Below are 19,646 nucleotides of genomic sequence, written 5' to 3' on the forward strand. Positions count from 1 at the left end.
GGACTTTCTCAGTCGCCATACCTTGGAGCCCGGAGAGTGGCAACTATCTGCTCAGGCGTTCTTGGACATCACGAAGCGCTGGGCCAGCCGAGCCTAGATCTGATGGCGTCATCGGCCAATGGCCAAGTGCCGCGCTTTTTCAGCAGAGGACGGGACCCTCGATCCCTGGGAGTAGATGCTCTTCTCCAACAGTGGCCGACACAAGAGCTCCTCTATGTGTTCCCGCCCTGGCCCATGTTGGGCAGGGTGCTAGACCGGGTGGCAAAGCATCCCGGCAGGGTAATCCTGGTGGGTCCGGATTGGCCCAGACGTCCCTGGTATGCGGACTTGTTCAGGCTCTCAGTCGACGATCCTCTGCGGCTGTCAGTGGAGCAGGGCCTGTTACATCAGGGTCCCGTGGTGATGGAGGATCCCTCTCCCTTTGGTCTTACGGCCTGGCTATTGAGCGGCAGCGTCTGAGGAAGAAGGGCTTCTCAGACAAGGTCATCGCCACTATGCTGAGAGCGAGGAAGCGCTCTACTTCTACTGCTTACGCCAGGGTTTGGCGTATCTTTGCAGCATGGTGTGAAGCAGGCTCACTTTCTCCCTTCACTGCTCCAATTTCTTCAGTGTTGGCGTTCCTGCAAGAAGGTCTGGAGAAAGGTCTGTCGCTCAGTTCCCTTAAAGTCCAGGTAGCGGCTCTGGCTTGCTTCAGGGGCCGCCTGAAGGGTGCTTCCCTGGCTTCGCAGCCAGATGTGGTGCGCTTTCTCAAGGGAGTTAATCACCTGCGCCCTCCTCTGCACTCAGTGGTGCCTGCGTGGAATCTCAACCTGGTGCTAAGAGCATTGCAGAAGCCGCCTTTGGAACCCTTGTCGAGGGCATCTCTGAAAGACCTGACGTTGAAAGCAGTCTTTTTGGTGGCTAGCACTTCAGCCAGAAGAGTTTCCGAGCTCCAGGTGCTCTCATGTCGAGAGCCTTTTCTGCAGTTCACTGAGGCAGGAGTGACTATTCGCACAGTGCCTTCCTTCCTGCCCAAGATTGGTTCTCGCTTCCATGTGAATCAGCAGCTCTGTCTCCCTTCCTTTCGTAGGAGGACTACCCAGAGGAGTACTCCGCTCTTGAATATCTGGATGTGAGACGAGTCATCATCAGATACTTGGAAGTGACCCATGATTTCCGGAAATCGGATCATCTGTTTGTCCTGTTTGCAGGTCCTCGTAAGGGTCTGCAGGCTGCTAAGCCTACAGTGGCAAGATGGGTCAAGGAAGCCATTGCAGCGGCTTATGTGGCCGCGGGGAAGGTGCCGCCTATCCAGCTGAAGGCTCACTCCACGAGAGCTCAGGCGGCCTCGATGGCAGAGGCCGGATCCGTCTCCTTGGAAGAGATATGCAAGGCGGCAACGTGGGCTTCGGCTCATACATTCTCCAAGCATTACCGTTTGACTGTGGCTGCACGGGCGGAGGCCCGGTTTGGAGCTTCAGTGTTGAGGTCAGGGATTTCTATGTCCCGCCCTGGGTGAGTACTGCTTCGGTACATCCCACCAGTCTATGGATTGATCAGCTTGATGATATGGAAGGTAAAATTATGTATAATCATACCTGATAATTTTCTTTCCATTAATCATAGCTGATCAATCCATAGCCCCTCCCAGATATCTGTACTGTTTATATTCTGGTTGAATTTTAGGTTCAAGTTAGCCTTCAGTTACTTCAGGAGGACTTCGTGTTCAAGTTCTTCTTTCACTTGGATTCTTCAAGAGTTGAGACGAGTTTGTGTTACAGTGAGCTGCTGCATTCCTCTCCCCTCCGTTTTACGGGGCTGGATTGAGACATAAATTCTGCCGGCACTCCCTCCCGCTTCGTGCGGCTGTAGGGCAGCTTTGTACCCCTCCCGCTTCGGCGGTGTTAGGGTCAGTCAGCTCCTCCCGCGGTTGCGGTTGCAGGATAAGCCAGATCCCCCCGCATCGGCGGGTGTGGTGTCCCTCCCCCGCTCCGCGGGGATGAGCTGGACGGATTCCCCTCCCCCACTTGTGTGGGGATGAGCTGGGTTAATTCCCCTCCCCCGTTTCGGCGGTGGTGAGCTGGACAGAGTGTCCCTTCGTGGGTGTAATTCTCTAAGTGCTGAGTCCTGCGGATGGAGCTTTGATATCGACATACTGAGGAGTTTCCGGCAGCACATGACCACATATAGGGAGGCAAAAGTTTGCTCTCTATCTCCACCTGCTGGTAGATGGACACAACCCATCAGTCTATGGATTGATCAGCTATGATTAATGGAAAGAAAATTATCAGGTATGATTATACATAATTTTACCTTCAAAGTAACAACACATATACACACCAAATCCTTCCCCCATCCCACCACCCAGCACCATGAGAACCTGTCAGAATTGTTTGGTGTATATTATATATTCCTATACTGGAGAATACGAAGTTATTTAGAAAAGAATTTCCCTTAAAGAGCTGCATCTGCTGCTATTGTATTTTCAGTTCTTTGCTTGGGTTGTTGTCTTCTTTCTGAAACGTCAATAGAAATGTTTGAACATGGAGATGCTGCCAAACTGGTGTCCTGTGCTTGCCAGCTGCACACACCCAGGTTTGTAAAAAGCTTCTGCTCTCATCACCACTGAGCTCCCTCCCTCCCCCATCAAAAGCTTCTGCTGTCACCACCATACCAAAAACTGTTGCTTTAGGCACCACTGAAGCCAACAATCCCCCTCCCCCAACTAACCAGAACTGCTACTAAAAAGTTGTTGAGACCCAGAGAACCTCAGCACAAGGACAAGACACTGTGGTAATCCTGTTTTTGTATGGTTCAAGTGCGAGGTGGTAGATTGGGACCCAGAACCAGCTGGTGTTATGTTGGGGTTCTCAGCTCCTCCTCCTCCTCCTCATTGTTCTTGTGTGTGAGAGATACTAAGGTTGAAAGCTGCCTGCAGAGCTTCCTGTTATCATCCTTTGAGGGGGAGGGGGAGAAACATTGTGCTAGAGACTCGAGCTCCCTACCTTTGTTCTCATGGGGGGGGGGGGGGGGGGGCGGCAGGCTTCTACTTTTCAGTGGTTAATAAAATTAAGTCTCTTAATTTGTTTTCTAATATTTGTAGTTTTCACTTGAGGTTTTAGTATTTTTCAATAATGTACTATGTATTTTTGTAAGTGTAAGTGGGCCTTTTACAAAGGCATGCTTGTGTTTTTAGCGTGTACTAAACTCTAGAGAAGGCCATGTATTCCTATCTGCATCTCTAGCATTTAGTGTGCGCTGATTACCATGCACTAAAAACACTACCTCACCTTTGAAAATACACCTCTAGTGCACTTTAGTAAAAGACCTCCTTGGTGAACACATCCTACATCAATTTTATATGCATAAAACCTCCAAATTTAATGCATAAACAGTGTTTACATACCTTTATCAAAATTTAAAAGTCATTTTTGAAAAAAAATCACTAAAAAAATCCAAAAATGAGCTGAAAATGAACCAACATTATTGCCCCTGGGCCCTGCTTATCCCTCTTAGAAGTTGTAGACCCACCTCAAATTCTTCAAAATCCAGGCAGCTACTGTGATGAGCTGTAATGATGTTAATGTGTTATTAGAAACTGGATTCCATACATAAAAGGAGATCTGTGGCCATTCCCTCATCTGTGGAATGCCCTCCCGCGGGAGGTGATGGAGATGAAAACGGTAATGGAATTCAAACATGCGTGGGATAAACACAAAGGAATCCTGTTTAGAAGGAATGGATCCAAGGAATCTTAGCAGAGATTGGGTGGCGATGCCGGTAATTGGGAAGTAAAACCAGTGTTGGGCAGGCTTCTACAGTCTGTGCCCTGATCGTGACTGAATAGATAGGGATGGGCTGGAATGTAAATTTTAAGGGGCTTCAACATTATCTTCAGCACTTTTAGTACAAGAACAGTGCTGGGCAGACTTCTACGGTCTGTGCCCTGAGAAAGGCAAGGACAAATCAAACTCAGGTATAAAGTATCACATACCATGTAAAATGAGTTTATCTTGTTGGGCAGACTGGATGGACCATTCAGGTCTTTATCTACCGTCATTTACTATGTTACTATGTTGCTACTAATTGGGATTCCGGAATCTTGTAACTCTTTAGGATTCCAGAATCTTCAGAACTTCTAGTACAAGAACAGTGCTGGGTAGACTTCTACGGTCTGTGCCCTGAGAATGGCAAGGACAAATCAAACTTGGGTATAAAGTATCACATACCATGTAAAATGAGTTTATCTTGTTGGGCAGACTGGATGGACCGTAAGGTCTTTATCTGCCATCATTTACTATGTTACTATCAGGCTCAGGGACAGCACTTTACAAAACCAGAACACTGTACCAGTGATTTCATATTAAGAATCCTGAAAGGGAACTTTAAAACAATACAGGAACGTAAGACCTTTGAAGTCAGAATGATCAAATATTTTGACACCCACCAGACAGGACTTAACAAAGATCTGGGTTTTCTAGCCCATTTTAAACCATAAAGTTGTATTGCTCTGTTTGTCACCCTCCTGTCTCCATGCATACAGTGGGGGAAATAAGTATTTGATCCCTTGCTGATTTTGTAAGTTTGCCCACTGACAAAGACATGAGCAGCCCATAATTGAAGGGTAGGTTATTGGTAACAGTGAGAGATAGCACATCACAAATTAAATCCGGAAAATCACATTGTGGAAAGTATATGAATTTATTTGCATTCTGCAGAGGGAAATAAGTATTTAATCCCTCTGGCAAACAAGACCTAATACTTGGTGGCAAAACCCTTGTTGGCAAGCACAGCGGTCAGACGTCTTCTGTAGTTGATGATGAGGTTTGCACACATGTCAGGAGGAATTTTGGTCCACTCCTCTTTGCAGATCATCTCTAAATCATTAAGAGTTCTGGGCTGTCGCTTGGCAACTCGCAGCTTCAGCTCCCTCCATAAGTTTTCAATGGGATTAAGGTCTGGTGACTGGCTAGGCCACTCCATGACCCTAATGTGCTTCTTCCTGAGCCACTCCTTTGTTGCCTTGGCTGTATGTTTTGGGTCATTGTCGTGCTGGAAGACCCAGCCACGACCCATTTTTAAGGCCCTGGCGGAGGGAAGGAGGTTGTCACTCAGAATTGTACGGTACATGGCCCCATCCATTCTCCCATTGATGCGGTGAAGTAGTCCTGTGCCCTTAGCAGAGAAACACCCCCAAAACATAACATTTCCACCTCCATGCTTGACAGTGGGGACGGTGTTCTTTGGGTCATAGGCAGCATTTCTCTTCCTCCAAACACGGCGAGTTGAGTTCATGCCAAAGAGCTCAATTTTTGTCTCATCTGACCACAGCACCTTCTCCCAATCACTCTCGGCATCATCCAGGTGTTCACTGGCAAACTTCAGACGGGCCGTCACATGTGCCTTCCGGAGCAGGGGGACCTTGCGGGCACTGCAGGATTGCAATCCGTTATGTCGTAATGTGTTACCAATGGTTTTCGTGGTGACAGTGGTCCCAGCTGCCTTGAGATCATTGACAAGTTCCCCCCTTGTAGTTGTAGGCTGATTTCTAACCTTCCTCATGATCAAGGATACCCCATGAGGTGAGATTTTGCGTGGAGCCCCAGATCTTTGTCGATTGACAGTCATTTTGTACTTCTATCCATTTTCTTACTATGGCACCAACAGTTGTCTCCTTCTCGCCCAGCGTCTTACTGATGGTTTTGTAGCCCATTCCAGCCTTGTGCAGGTGTATGATCTTGTCCCTGACATCCTTAGACAGCTCCTTGCTCTTGGCCATTTTGTAGAGGTTAGAGTCTGACTGATTCACTGAGTCTGTGGACAGGTGTCTTTCATACAGGTGACCATTGCCGACAGCTGTCTGTCATGCAGGTAACGAGTTGATTTGGAGCATCTACCTGGTCTGTAGGGGCCAGATCTCTTACTGGTTGGTGGGGGATCAAATACTTATTTCCCTCTGCAGAATGCAAATAAATTCATATACTTTCCACAATGTGATTTTCCGGATTTAATTTGTGATGTGCTATCTCTCACTGTTACCAATAACCTACCCTTCAATTATGGGCTGCTCATGTCTTTGTCAGTGGGCAAACTTACAAAATCAGCAAGGGATCAAATACTTATTTCCCCCACTGTATCTCCCTGTCTCTCACCTATCCACCCCCAATCCTGTTAGACTGTCACTGAAATGCTTTGATGTCTCACTTATATATACTGTCATCTACCAACATTTGCTTATTTCCGATCTGACGAAGAAGGGAAACCTTCGAAAGCTAATCAAGAAATGTATTAAGTTATGTCCAATAAAAAAGGTATCCTCTTATTTTCTCTTCCATGTTTTATTTTGTTTTATTTCTATTGATCACATTTAAAAGTAGACTAACACGGCTACCACACCTCTAGGCTCATTTTCAAAAGAGAAAAACGTCCAAAAAGTTACATAAGTCTGCATTTGGATGTTTTTCTCACAAAAACATCCAAATCAGTATTTTCGAAACCTCTTTTTAGACGTTTTTCTCTGAAGTCCATCAGAAGTGAGTCTAAATAAGGGGGCATGCCATGGGCGTGTTCAAGGCTGGACTTGGGCATTCCTAAGACTTAGACGTCTTTCAGCCATAATGGAACAAAACAAAACCGTCCAGGACTAAAACTTAAATGTTTTGAGCGAGACCTATTTTTATTATGAATAAAGGTGTCCTAAATAACCAGATGACCACTGGAGGGAATCAGGAATGACCTCCCTTATTCCCCCAGTGGTCACTAACCCCCTCCCACCCCAAAATATGTGATGAAAAACATTACTTACCAACCTCTATGCCAGCCTCAGATGTTATACTCAGGCCCATTAGAACAGCATGCAGGTCCCTGGAGTAGTCTAGTGGTGGGTGCAGTGCAATGCAGACAGGTGGACCCAGGCTCCTACCTCCCCCTACATGTTACACTTGTGGAGGAAACTGTGAGCCCTCCAAAACTCACCAGAAACCCACTGTACCCACATAGAGGTGCCCCCTTCACCCATAAGGGCTATGATAGTGGTGTACAGTTGGGGGGGGGGGGTTGGGGGGGGCTCAGAGCATAAGGTAAGGGAGTAATGGTCAGATGTGTGCCTGGGAGCATTTTATGAAGTCCACTGCAGTGCCCCCTAGGGTGCCCTATTGCTGATGTCATGGGGACCAGTCTACTAAAAATACAGGCTCTTCCTACATCCCAATGGCTTGATTTTGGACATTTTAAACTTGGACGTTTTTTTTTTTTTTTTTTTTTCGAAAATGGACAAAAAATAAAACATCCAAATCACAAAACGTTCAAAAAACAAAACATCTATAGTATTTTCGAAAAAAAAAAAAAGATAGACCTTTTTCTTTTTTGAAAATGACCTTCTTTCCTGTTCAGAATTTGGACGTTTTGTGTAAAATGTGCAAATTCAGATTTAGAAGTCATATTGAAAATGCCCCTCTATGTCATTAATGATGTTAGCTTATGTTAGTAACTCTATTATTAGGTATTAATGTCATAAGAACAGTAGCCATACTGGGTCAGACCAATGGTCCATCTAGCCCAGTATCCTGTTTTCCAAACAGTGGCCAATCCAGGTCACAAGTACCTGGCAGAAATCCAAATAGTGGCAACATTCCATGCTACCAATCCCAGGACAAGCAGTGGCTTCCCCATGTCTGTCTCAATAGCAGACTATAGACTTTTCCTCCAGGAACTTGTCTAAACCTTTTTTAAACCCAGATACACTAACCACTGGTACCACATCCTCCGGCAAAGAGTTCCAGAGCTTAATTATTCATTGAGTGAAAAAATATTTCCTCCTATTTGTTTTAAAAGTATTTCCATGTCCCTATGTTTGGGGCTAAGGGGTTTGTATCTGATCTTTCCCACATCAGAATGTAGAGGAGTGTGGTAGCCGTGTTAGTCCACTCTTAAGGTTATCAATAGAAATCAAACAAAATAAAACATGGAAAAGAAAATAAGATGATACCTTTTTTATTGGACATAACTTAATACATTTCTTGATTAGCTTTCGAAGGTTGCCCTTCTTCCTCAGATCGGAAATAAGCAAATGTGCTAGCTGACAGTGTATATAAGTGAAAACCTTCAAGCATTACTATGACAGTCTGACAGGGTGAGAGGGTGGGGGTGGGTCGGAGGTATGCATGGGGACATCAAAGCATATCATTGATATTCTAACAGGATGGGTGTGGATAGGTGAGGGGTGGGGTGATCAACAGAGACATACAGCTTTATGGTTTATAATGGGCTAGGAACCCCAGATCCTTGTTAAGTCCGTTCCAGTTGCAAACTATGCCAAAATATTTCACAGGACCCCAAAGTCATCCACAAAGGAAAGATATTCAACATAAAGGGATCTTTCACTTGCTCATCTTCCAATGTGGTATATATCATTCAGTGTAAAAAATGTAACGAAGGATGCTATATTGGAGAAACAGGCCAGATGCTTAAGACAAGATTCAATTTACATAGACATCACATGAACAATACTGGTGCCAGTAGGGCTCCCACCCCTGTTGGTCAGCATTTTACAGGACCAGGACACTGCACCAGTGATTTCACAGTGAGAATACTGAAAGGTAACTTTAAAACAATACAGGAACGTAAGACCTTTGAAATAAGAATGATTGAATATTTTGACACCCAACAAACAGGACTTAATAAGGATCTGGGTTTTCTAACTCATTATAAAACATAAAGCTGTATTTCTCTGTTTATTTCTCTGTTTATTACCCTCCTCTCACCCCCACCCTCCCACTCTGTCAGACTGTCAAAGTAATGCTTTGATGTTTCTCTCATTTATACTATCTGCTACCTCATTTGCTTATTTCCGATCTGAGGAAGAAGGGCAACCTTCGAAAGCTAATCAAGAAATGTATTCAGTTATGTCCAATAAAAAAGGTATCATCTTATTTTCTTTTCCATGTTTTATTTTGTTTGATTTCTATTAATAACCACATCAGAATGAAAGAACCAGTGTGAGGAGTTACAACTTACTTTTTCCTTGTTGTCTTCCGCATCCTGCAGGACTCCCACCAGCCACTGCAGCTGATCAGCAGGGTCCGTGGAGTTCATAAGAAGCCAGAAATTCCCAGGAGAACAAAAGTTCATATTCAGAGACACCAGGCGGAGTCCTGGGTTCAGTTTTACAGTGTAGAAACCACCCAGCCTGCAGAGAGAGAGAGTTTGTTTAAAAACCTTCCTGCAAAGACACAGCGAGATGAGACGTCCCTGAAACCGAAATCATAGCTATGGGTCTGAGATTCAGTGGCCCTTACCTGGGAGGGGCAGAGCCTCTCCGGATAAGAAGCTGTGCTCACCAGAGCCATGCCTGGGTTTTCAGCAGCTTTATCCGGATATCAGCTGGCCACCCTGGCACTTTTGCAGGTCATGCTGGTGTGGTCTGGCAGCAGAGGCGAGGTGAAGCTCGAAGTCATCCAGTACTGCTGATATTCAACAGCGATACCTGGGAAACTTCCATTCATCACTCCATCATCAGAAATTCAGCCAGCACTGGATATTCAGGTATAGATTTAAATCCTTTTTTTCTTATCAAGTTTCTCTACACATACCTAACAGTGTCACTGACTGATCATCAATTATTTGTTTCAACACAGAAATATATATTTTTTAAAAAGTAGAGAAAAAAGACCTCAGTGATCAAATCTAAGCTTCTCACATCTGTATAGATCTAATGGCTCATAACTATCACAGGTCAAAAAGTAAATAACTCCACTTAAAATACTTGTATCAGACATAGTGAAAAGCCGCAGTCTAAAGAAACAGGAAAAAAACAAAACAGCTACGGAGCTTTCAAATATCTCAAATTAGTACCCATGGTCTTACGAATCGCCAGTCTTCCCAGATTCGCTTCAACATATCCAGTCATAGCCAGTGTTTCAATACCAGGAGTATTGACTTTGACAAAGAGGAGGTTTCAGGCGTTCCTATGTTACTGGAAACAGGGACGGTAGGGAATCCCGATAGCGAGGTTGCAATAGAAACCATAAGAAGACCAAGTATCTTTAAATAAAGAACAGACAGATATTCAAGACTGCAAATTATCACTGTCAACTGCTGAACAAGTTGTAAATAGGAACAACAAACATTGATTGAAATGTTTGTATGCAAATGCCGGAAGCCTAAGAAATAAGATGGGAGAGTTAGAATATATTGCACTAAATGAAAAATTAGATATAATGGGCATCTCTGAGACCTGGTGGAAGGAGGATAACCAGTGGGACACTGTCATACCGGGGTACAAATTATATCGTAGTGATAGGGTGAATCGGATTGGTGGAGGGGTAGCATTGTATATTAACGAGAGCCTTGAATCAAATAGATTGAAAATTCTGCAGGAAACAAAACACTCCTTGGAATCACTGTGGATTGAAATTCCATGTGCAAAGGGGAAAAGGATAGTGATAGGAGTGTACTACCGTCCGCCTGGCCAGGACGAACAGACGGATGCGGAAATGTTAAAGGAAATCAGGGACGCAAACAAACTGGGCAACACAATAATAATGGGTGATTTCAATTACCCTGATACTGACTGGGGAAATGTAACATCGGGGCACGCTAGGGATGTAAAATTCCTTGATGAAATCAAGGACAGCTTTATGGAGCAGCTGGTACAGGAGCTGACGAGAGAAGGAAAAATTCTAGACTTGGTCCTTAGTGGAGCACATGATCTGGCGCGGGAGGTAATGGTGCTGGGGTCGCTTGATAAGTGATCATAATATGATCGGATTTGATATTAGCTTTGAAGTAAGTATACATAGGAAATCAAATACATTAGCGTTTAACTTTAAAAAAGGAGACTATGATAAAATGAGAAGAACGGTGAAAAAAAAAACGTAGAGGAGCGACTGCGAGGGTCAAAAATTTACATCAGGCGTGGATGCTGTTCAAAAACACCATCCTGGAAGTCCACGCCAAATATATTCCATGTATTAATAAGGAGGAAGGAAGACCAAACGACAGCCGGCGTGGTTAAAAAGTAAGATCAAGGAAGCTATTAGAGCTAAAAGAAAATGCTTCAGAAAACGGAAGAAGGATCTGACTGAAAACAATACAAAACAGCATAAGGAATGTCAAGTCAAATGCAAAGTGCTGATAAGGAAGGCAAAGAGAGACTTTGAAAAGAAGATTGGAGATAAAAACATATAGTAAAAACTTTTTTTTAGGTATATTAGAAGCAAGAAACCAGTAAAAGAATCAGTTGGACAGTTAGATGACTGAGGAGTAAAAGGGGCACTCAGAACGAAGCAGTGCCGACACAGCCCATTCAAAGTGAATGGTCTGTGTTGGCATTAGCGCATGGCTTACTTAAATGGTGGTGGGGGTGTTAATGAATTCTTTGCTTCAGTTTTCACTGAGGAAAATGTGGGCGAGATACCAGTAAAAGTAACACTGGGCCTTCAAGACTGAATCAACAGTGGTTCTTTATTGACAAGTGACCCGACACGGGCCGTGTTTCGGCGCGAAGGGCGCCTGCCTCAGGGGTCAAGGTCTCTGTACTGCAGTGTGTGAGGTATCTAGGTCCAATGCCTCAGATAGCAGGAAAGTTTCTCATAAGTCAGCGTGTCTGTAAGAGAATTACAGCCACAACTTGAAGATAGAGCTCTAAAAGAAGCCTTCTTGTCTTATGGAGCTGACTTATGAGAAACTTTCCTGCTATCTGAGGCATTGGACCTAGATACCTCACACACTGCAGTACAGAGACCTTGACCCCTGAGGCAGGCGCCCTGAAACACGGCCCGTGTCGGGTCACTTGTCAATAAAGAACCACTGTTGATTCAGTCTTGAAGGCCCATTGTTACTTTTTTTGTTTGTATACTTTATATGTATGCTGTATTACTCTCTCTATCTGTTTTGGAGAGATACCAGTGTCAGAAATGGCATTCAGTGCTGATGAGTCACAGAACATGGAAGATGCAATGGAAAAATTTGACAAACTGAAGAGTAGCAAATCAACTGGACCAGATGATATACATCCCAGAATTCTTTCAAAAAGGCAGTAAATAAATCCTAATAAATTAATAATAAAAAAGGCTTCCAGAGATGATCCCGGAAATTATGGACCAGTAAGCCTGACAACAGTGCTGGGCAAAATGGTAGAGACTATTATAAAGAACAAAATTACAGAGCATATTCAAAAGCATGGATTAATGAGACAAAGTCAACATGCATTTAGTGAAGGGAAATCTTGCCTCACCAATCTACTACATTTCTTTGAAGGGTTGAAGTGGAGCCGGTTGATATTGTGTATCTGGATTTTCAAAAAGTGTTTAACAAAGTACCTCATGAAAGACTCCAGAGGAAATTGGAGAGTCATGGGATAGGAGGTAGTGTTCTATTGTGGATTAAAAACTGGTTAAAAGATAGAAAACAGAGAGTAGGGTTAAATGGTCAGTATTCTCAATGGAGAAGGGTAGTTAGTGGGGTTCCCCAGGGGTCTGTGCTGGGACCGCTGCTTTTTAACATATTTATAAATGACCTAGAGATGGGAGTAACTAGTGAGGCAATTAAATTTGCTGACGACACAAAGTTATTCAAAGTTGTTAAATTACAAGAGGATTGTGAAAAATTACAAGATGACCTTACAAGACTGGGAGACTGGACATCCAAATTACAGATGACATTTAATGTGAGCAAGTGCAAAATGATGCATTTGGGAAAGAGGAATCCGAATTATAGATATGTAATGCAAGGTTCCACATTAGGAGTCGCCGACCAGGAAAGGGATCTAAGTGTCATCATTGATGATAAGTTGAAACCCTCTGCTCAGTATGCGGCGGTGGCTAAGAAAGCAAATAGAATGTTAGGTATTTTTAGGAAAGGAATGGAAAACAAAAGTGAAAATCCAGATACACAAAAATTTCTTCAGGTATATTAGTGAAAGGAGAATGCCTGAAAAGGGAATTGTGAGACTAAAAGATACAGCGAACCGCTATGTAGATAATGATGAAGAAAAAGCCAATTTACTAAATAGCTACTTTTGTTCTGTTTTCACTGAAGAAAATCCGGGAGAAGGACCGCGAGGGACTGGTGTGTTGTGGAGCTGCAGGCAGGAGGCAAATGCCAGATCTGGGGGTGAAGGAGAGGGAGAGAGGGGAGTGAGTCTGCTGCTGATGAACTATTTTGAAGGTCACAAAGGGCGGGCCTGAGGCAGGAATGGGTGGGCCTGTGCCCACCCAGGCCCACCCATAGCTACGCCACTGGCGGGAGGTGGTGGAGATGAAAACGGTAATGGAATTCAAACATGCGTGGGATATGCATAAAGGAATCCTGTGCAGTAGGAATGGATCCTCAGAAGCTTAGCCAAAATTGGGTGGCGGAGGAAGATAGGTTGGTGGTTGGGAGGCGAGGATAGTGGAGGGCAGACTTATACGGTCTGTGCCAGAGCCGGAGATGGGAGGCGGGACTGGTGGTTGGGAGGCGGGAAATACTGCTGGGCAGACTTGTACGGTCTGTGCCCTGAAAAAGGCAGGTACAAATCAAGGTAAGGTATACACATATGAGTTTATCTTGTTGGGCAGACTGGATGGACCATGCAGGTCTTTTTCTGCCGTCATCTACTATGTTACTATGTTATGTCTTTGTATCACTCCATGGTGCGACCGAACCTTGAATACTGTGTGCAATTCTGGTCACTGCGTCTCAAAAAAGATATAGTGGAATTAGAAAAGGTACAGAGAAGGGCGACGGAAATGATAAAGGGAATGGGATGACTTCCCTATGAGGAAAGGCTAAAGTGGCTAAGGCTCCTCAGCTTGGAGAAAAGATGGCTGAGGGGAGATATGATAGAGGTCTATAAAATAATGAGTGGAGTGGAACGGGTAGACGTGAATCGCTTGTTTACTTTTTCCAAAAATACTAGGACTAGGGGGCATGCAATGAAGTTACAAAGCAGTAAATTTAAAACGAATCGAAGAAGATATTTCTTCTCTCCATGTATAATTGAACTCTGGAATTCCTTGCCAGAGAATGTTGTAAAAGCAGTTAGATTAGTGGGGTTTAAAAAAGGTTTTGATAGCTTCCTAAAAGAAAAGTCCATAAGAAATTATTAAAATGGACTTGGGAAAAATCCACTGCTTATTTCTAGCATAAGCTGCATATAATGTATTGTACAGCTTTGGGGTCTTGCCAGGTACTTGTAACCTGGATTGGCCACTGTTGGAAACAAGATGCTGGGCTTGATGGACTTTTGCTCTGTCCCTGTATGGAAACACTTATCTTCTTGTTTATGTAATATTATTAATATTATTATATATTTTATATATGTCTACAGTTCACGCTAGTTCAATTATTTACATAATTTTATTTTCAATTTCTCTTCAATCCATTTCATTCAGACAACTATTAAGACATACTTCTATAATCCTTAATGCACTTTTCCGTTCCGTTTTCATTCAACCTTGAAGGATTTCATTCTATTTCATTCACTGAGATATTGGGGCCCTTTCACTAAGCTGCATAAGCGTCTGTGCGTGCCCAACGTGCGTCAAAATGCAGTTACTGCCTGGCTACCACGTGGCCCTCGTGGTAATTTCATTTTTGGTGCAGGTCCGCTACACGCGCCAGCTATGTGCGTCAAGTGGCATTTGATGCGCGTAGGTCATTACCGCCCAGTTACCGCATGAGACTTTACCGCTAGGTCAATGGCTGGTGATAAGGTCTCAGACCCAAAATGGACCTGTGGCAATTTTCATTTTGCCGGCTGTCCATTTTCGGCATTTTTTGCAGGTGTGCTGCAAAATGATTCTGAGCTTCTGCGCGCGCAAAACACGCGTCTACACTACCGCAGGCCATTTTTCAGCGCACCTTTCTAAGAGGACCCCATTGTTTCCTAACTGGCTTTAATACAGTCTTTTTAGTTTCTGTAGTTCATCCACTTTATTAATTAGAGACATATTTGTTTCAAAATGGAAACATTTTCTCTGGTTTTCTCACGGCTTTGTTTTCACTATTCAGGCCTGTTTGTCAATTATACTACTAAATTCTCTACCTTAATCAATTAAGTTAGAACGATCATACCCCCTCTTCCGCAAAGCTCTGAAAACTTGCTGACTCGCAGTGAAGGGACTCTGGTTAACACTATGCTATCTTTAGCGTTGAAGGTAATCTTCTGACATTGGAAGTTCTTACATCAAGCCACCTACCAGGAGTGGTAGAACTTATTGCTTCAAATATACAAATACGAATCACACCTTGCTAAGAATTTCCCCTGTTTTGCTTTTTATAGGGAGAAATGGCTGCCATTTGTATCTTATTTTTATTACATTTGTACCCCGCGCTTTCCCACTCATGGCAGGCTCAATGCGGAGGGCAATGGAGGGTTAAGTGACTTGCCCAGAGTCACAAGGAGCCTGTGCCGGGAATCAAACTCACTTCCTCAGTTCCCCAGGACCAAAGTCCACCACCCTAACCACTAGGCCACTCCTCCACTGTTGCTACTATTTCAGATTCTACATGGAATGTTGCTATTCCACTAGCAACATTCCATGTAGAAGTCGGCCCTTGCAGATCACCAATGTGGCCGCACAAACTTTAATGGAAGGAGACCCAACACAGGCCGTGTTTTGCCGCTCAAAGCACCTGCCTCAGGGGTCAAGAGTGGTGTCTTGAATACCAATGAGTGTGCAAACCACGTTATGGTAAACTCACTCTACAATTTGATACAAGAACTTTAGCAAGTAGCAGCTGATTCCGTGAACCGCCATGGCGCCATATTCCAATCTGATTCACGGAATCAGCTGCTACTTGCTAAAGTTCTTGTATCAAATTGTAGAGCGAGTTTACCTTAATGCAGTTTGCACGCTCATTGGTATTCAAGACGTCACTCTTGATCCCTGAGGAAGCTCTGAGCGCTGAAACATGGCCGTGTCCGGTCTCCTTCCATTAAAGTTTGTGCATTGTTCCAATCTTGAAGGCCCTTTTGTGCTTTTTTTTTGTGTTGCCTTATGTTATTATTCTCAGTACGGAGTCTGTTCAGTCGTATCATATAATGGATTTTCTGGTTTAAATTAATTTGTGTGTTTTTGTACAAATTTAGATATGTAAACCGTTCTGGCTTGCTATGCAGTAAGCGACAGTGTAGTAAACAATGAAACGATAAACAGGCACGCACTAGTTTTAATTTTTGCGCACGCCCATTTCCCGACCCATTAAAAAATGGCCTTTTTCCCAGACGCGGTAAAGTGGCCCAGCACACGCCTAAAAGATATGCCCACACTACCGGAGGCCACTTTTTACTGCGGCTTTGTAAAAGGACCCCTTAATAAGTAAAAATCATACACTGTCTTTCTTTGAAATTCCTAGTATGTTGTCATCTCGTTTTATTTAATTAATTCATTAGACCAATTTTACTAAGTTGTTGTAAAATTATTACAAGAATACCAAAAAGAGAACAATATCAGACCTACATTATTTATTTATGTTTTTACGTTTTGCACATACTAGTGTATTTTTAAATGGATATGTGTGTAGTTTAACTCACATGCACGTAGCTTTTTATTTTTTTAAAGTTGTTAAAAGATTTCATGTATGCTTTAATTGTAGACCCCTGATGCAGGCACATTGCCGAAACACAGCCCATGTACTTCTTTTCTGCTCTTTTGTCCACTGCGCTTTTGACTCCCTTTCTCCTATTGCTCAGTAATTTTAATTTTCAGACTGGCTTCTACCATTTTTCCTCACCAGTCTGTAGTTTTTAAGGTCACCCTGGACAATGAAAGAGGTCCGATTAGAGGGTGAGGATTCAATTAAATAATTGCATAGATGGGATGAGTGAACTACTCTAGAAGAAATGTTTAAGATGTCTACAGAAACTATTTTCTACGCGACACCATACCTTAGGTAAAAGAACTCTGCTTTGCCTTTATTCTGCTCAAATAATCCCTTGTTATTATGGGGCTTTTTTTATATGGGAAAGATGGCTTCTGAGCAGGTAGAGGCAGCCTTTCCTGTCACCAGATCTTACGATAATTCTATGAAGACAAGTTGCCCAGGGTCCCAGCTTCAACTGAAGGTGTATGAAGCCTCCAGGTCAACTGAAGTGGGGGCTCTCTCTGACCTCACCTGAGCATGTGCAGAACAAAGGCTTTCCTGTGGGTGGGCAGAGAGGGACTTCGACTGAGTATGATGTAGAGAAGAAACTACTACTACTACTTATCATTTCTATAGCGCTACTAGACGTACGCAGCGCAACTGATGGTTGTTGGGTATTCTGGGCTCATGTGAATACAGATAGGGTTTCCAGGCTCAGCTATCTATGCATGACGTCTTGGCTGTTCACATGCTTAGATATGGTGAGATTGTGAACTCACTTGTTTCTGGGTAGAATGTTGAGCTCATCTATGGGTGTGATGGTCTAAGAGCTTACCAGAGCATATAAGGAGCCTTTGGCCTTATCTGACTGTCAAGGGTCTTGAGCTTATCTGAGTTTGTGAGCAGCCACAACATCATATGTGGATAGGTAGAACCTTGGCCTTGCATGATGTAGGGTCACTGGCTTCACTAAGTGTGCGTGGGACTTCTGAGGTTACCAAGAGTGTACAGTTCTTCAAGGTCACCTGAATGCAGATAGATCTGTAGGCCCAATAAGGTATGTCCAGGGTCTTCAGGACTACCTGTGGGGAATCACATGATGTAGACATTACCTGAGGGTGTGCAGAGCTTCGGGGGTCAGCCAATCTTTCCAAGCTTCAGCCATGGCTTCATACAGCCACCGTGAGGACTTATTGCCATGTATATAGGGTGGTGGGAAGTTGTTCACGGTGTGGTCTCATGGTTGCCCACAGCTGGTAGATTGGAATCTGGCCCAGGTACTTGCGAATGAGGGTGGTGATATTGTTGAGTTCCAGCAGCTGATCTGTGCGACTCTGCTCCAGACATTGTGTGCTGGAATGTCTCCAGTCCAGTAGACATAGTGGAAGGGACCGGGAATTGGCCAGATGCTGAAGCAGATTTTCAATGGTGTGTAGAGGCAAGTCACATTTGCTGTATTCTCCCCAGTATCCCGCTTCCAGCGACCTACGCCACTTCCACTGCGGCAGCACAGTGGTGCTTTGCATTCTGGGTTGCTGCCTGGTGGTATATGCCTGGTCCCAATGTACATCTGTGAGGTGCAGCACGTGACTGATGGGGGAGCCAGGCTGTGGGGGAATGGTGGTTTGATTGGTGGCTTGGGTGTATCTGGCAGTGTAATGTTCCAATCTGAGAAGATGTCCCAGTGTCCACAGGAATGCCCAGCAGTAACCCACAGATCTCAGCGGGCCAGAAGAGAGAGTGGATCCAGATAGATATCGTGTCCTCTTCGAAAAGCTGCACAGCCTCCACACACACATAAGGTTCCGCTATCTTCAGCTCCTCACACATCCAGATGACTAGATTCGCCACATGGTCCATGTTGTCCTGAGTCTGAGCCAGAAAAGGGGGTGGGAGAAGACAGGGGAATGGAGTTAATGATAAGAAGAAAGTGTTTTGAGAGAGGAGGGGATGGGCCAGAGATGGATGAAAAGAAAAAGAGGACAAATTAAAGTCAGAGATCCATTGAGAAGCTTCAGTCCAGTCAGTGGGTGTCTGACACCGTTGGTCTGTAGGCAATGCAATTTCCTAAAAGTACATGGAACAGAGACTGAAGGTCAGAGCAAATCCTCCAGAGTCACAAAACAAAAACAACATGGCAGGTCCCTCATTAGTGATCCAGATGTTAAAGTTAACCAGAAAGCAAGACAATCATGTTAAGCTCAGGCTGGTTTAAAATTAACTGGACAAAACTGTAGGCTGCAGTTTCACTGCACAGAGATATCCAGATTGCCCAGTTGCTTCTAACATCCAGCGCTGGCTGGCCAGGGTTAAGTCTGCAATGCCTCCATGCCAGCTTGGTTTTGGCTGATTAAATTTTGTCCAGGATAAAATTTAGGGTCCAATATTCAGCCGGTGGCGATCAGCGTTCTGCTGACTTAAACCAGGAAACTGAATGGCGGGCATGTGGAACCAGCTAATACTTAGCCAATTAAGTGCAATATTTTAATTATTTTATTTTTGTTACATTTGTACTCCGCGCTTTCCCACTCATGGACTGACTTTTATGTGTTGATCTTGGCCAGTTATATGCTAACTACACCCCGCAAGGCCTCCAAAATAGCTGGTGCTAACCCCTTACTTTCAGAGGCCGTAATTGGTTAAGTGCCGCTGAATATTAGCGTGTAGCCCAAACAGGCAAATTAGGAGTCCTTTTACTAAGGTGCGCTGAAAAAGGCCTGTGCTAGTGTAGACGCGTATTTTGGACGCACGCAGATCCGTTTTTCAGCGCGCCTGTAAAAATGCCTTTTTTTGGCTGAAAATGAACATGCAGCTAAATGAAAATTTGGCGCGTATCATTTTGGGTCTGAGACCTTACTGCCACCCATTCACTTAGCGGTAAGGTCTCACGCGTTAACCGGGTGATAATAGTCGGCGTGCATATAATGCCACCTACTGCCTATCAGGGGCATAGCCATCCGCCAGGGTGAGGCACTGTTTAGCCCACCTCCCCCCCCTGCCGCCCCCCCCCCCACCACAGATCATCAGCGAAGGCGCCACAGTTGACCGGGGCTGAAGAAGACTCTTTGGCTGGCGGGGGTTGGGGACCCCCGCCAGCA

General features: G+C 44.3%; 1 protein-coding gene across 1 annotated transcript in view; it reads right to left on the reverse strand.

Annotated features, from left to right (window-relative positions):
* The window catches only part of LOC115467807 (sphingomyelin phosphodiesterase-like), a 41,700-nt gene extending 23,277 nt beyond the window's left edge, over positions 1 to 18,423 (reverse strand). Inside the window, 10 exon segments of the mRNA XM_030199294.1 lie at positions 8,995 to 9,166; positions 17,661 to 17,775; positions 17,778 to 17,807; positions 17,810 to 17,887; positions 17,890 to 17,947; positions 17,949 to 18,028; positions 18,031 to 18,091; positions 18,093 to 18,166; positions 18,169 to 18,246; positions 18,249 to 18,423. Of these exon segments, the coding sequence (XP_030055154.1) occupies positions 8,995 to 9,166; positions 17,661 to 17,775; positions 17,778 to 17,807; positions 17,810 to 17,887; positions 17,890 to 17,947; positions 17,949 to 18,028; positions 18,031 to 18,091; positions 18,093 to 18,166; positions 18,169 to 18,246; positions 18,249 to 18,408 (906 nt within the window). The 5' untranslated portion in view covers positions 18,409 to 18,423.
* Between the last annotated feature and the right edge of the window lie 1,223 nt (positions 18,424 to 19,646).

Source organism: Microcaecilia unicolor, chromosome 4, assembly GCF_901765095.1.
Source record: "Microcaecilia unicolor chromosome 4, aMicUni1.1, whole genome shotgun sequence".
Classification (NCBI taxonomy): Eukaryota; Metazoa; Chordata; class Amphibia; order Gymnophiona; family Siphonopidae; genus Microcaecilia; species Microcaecilia unicolor.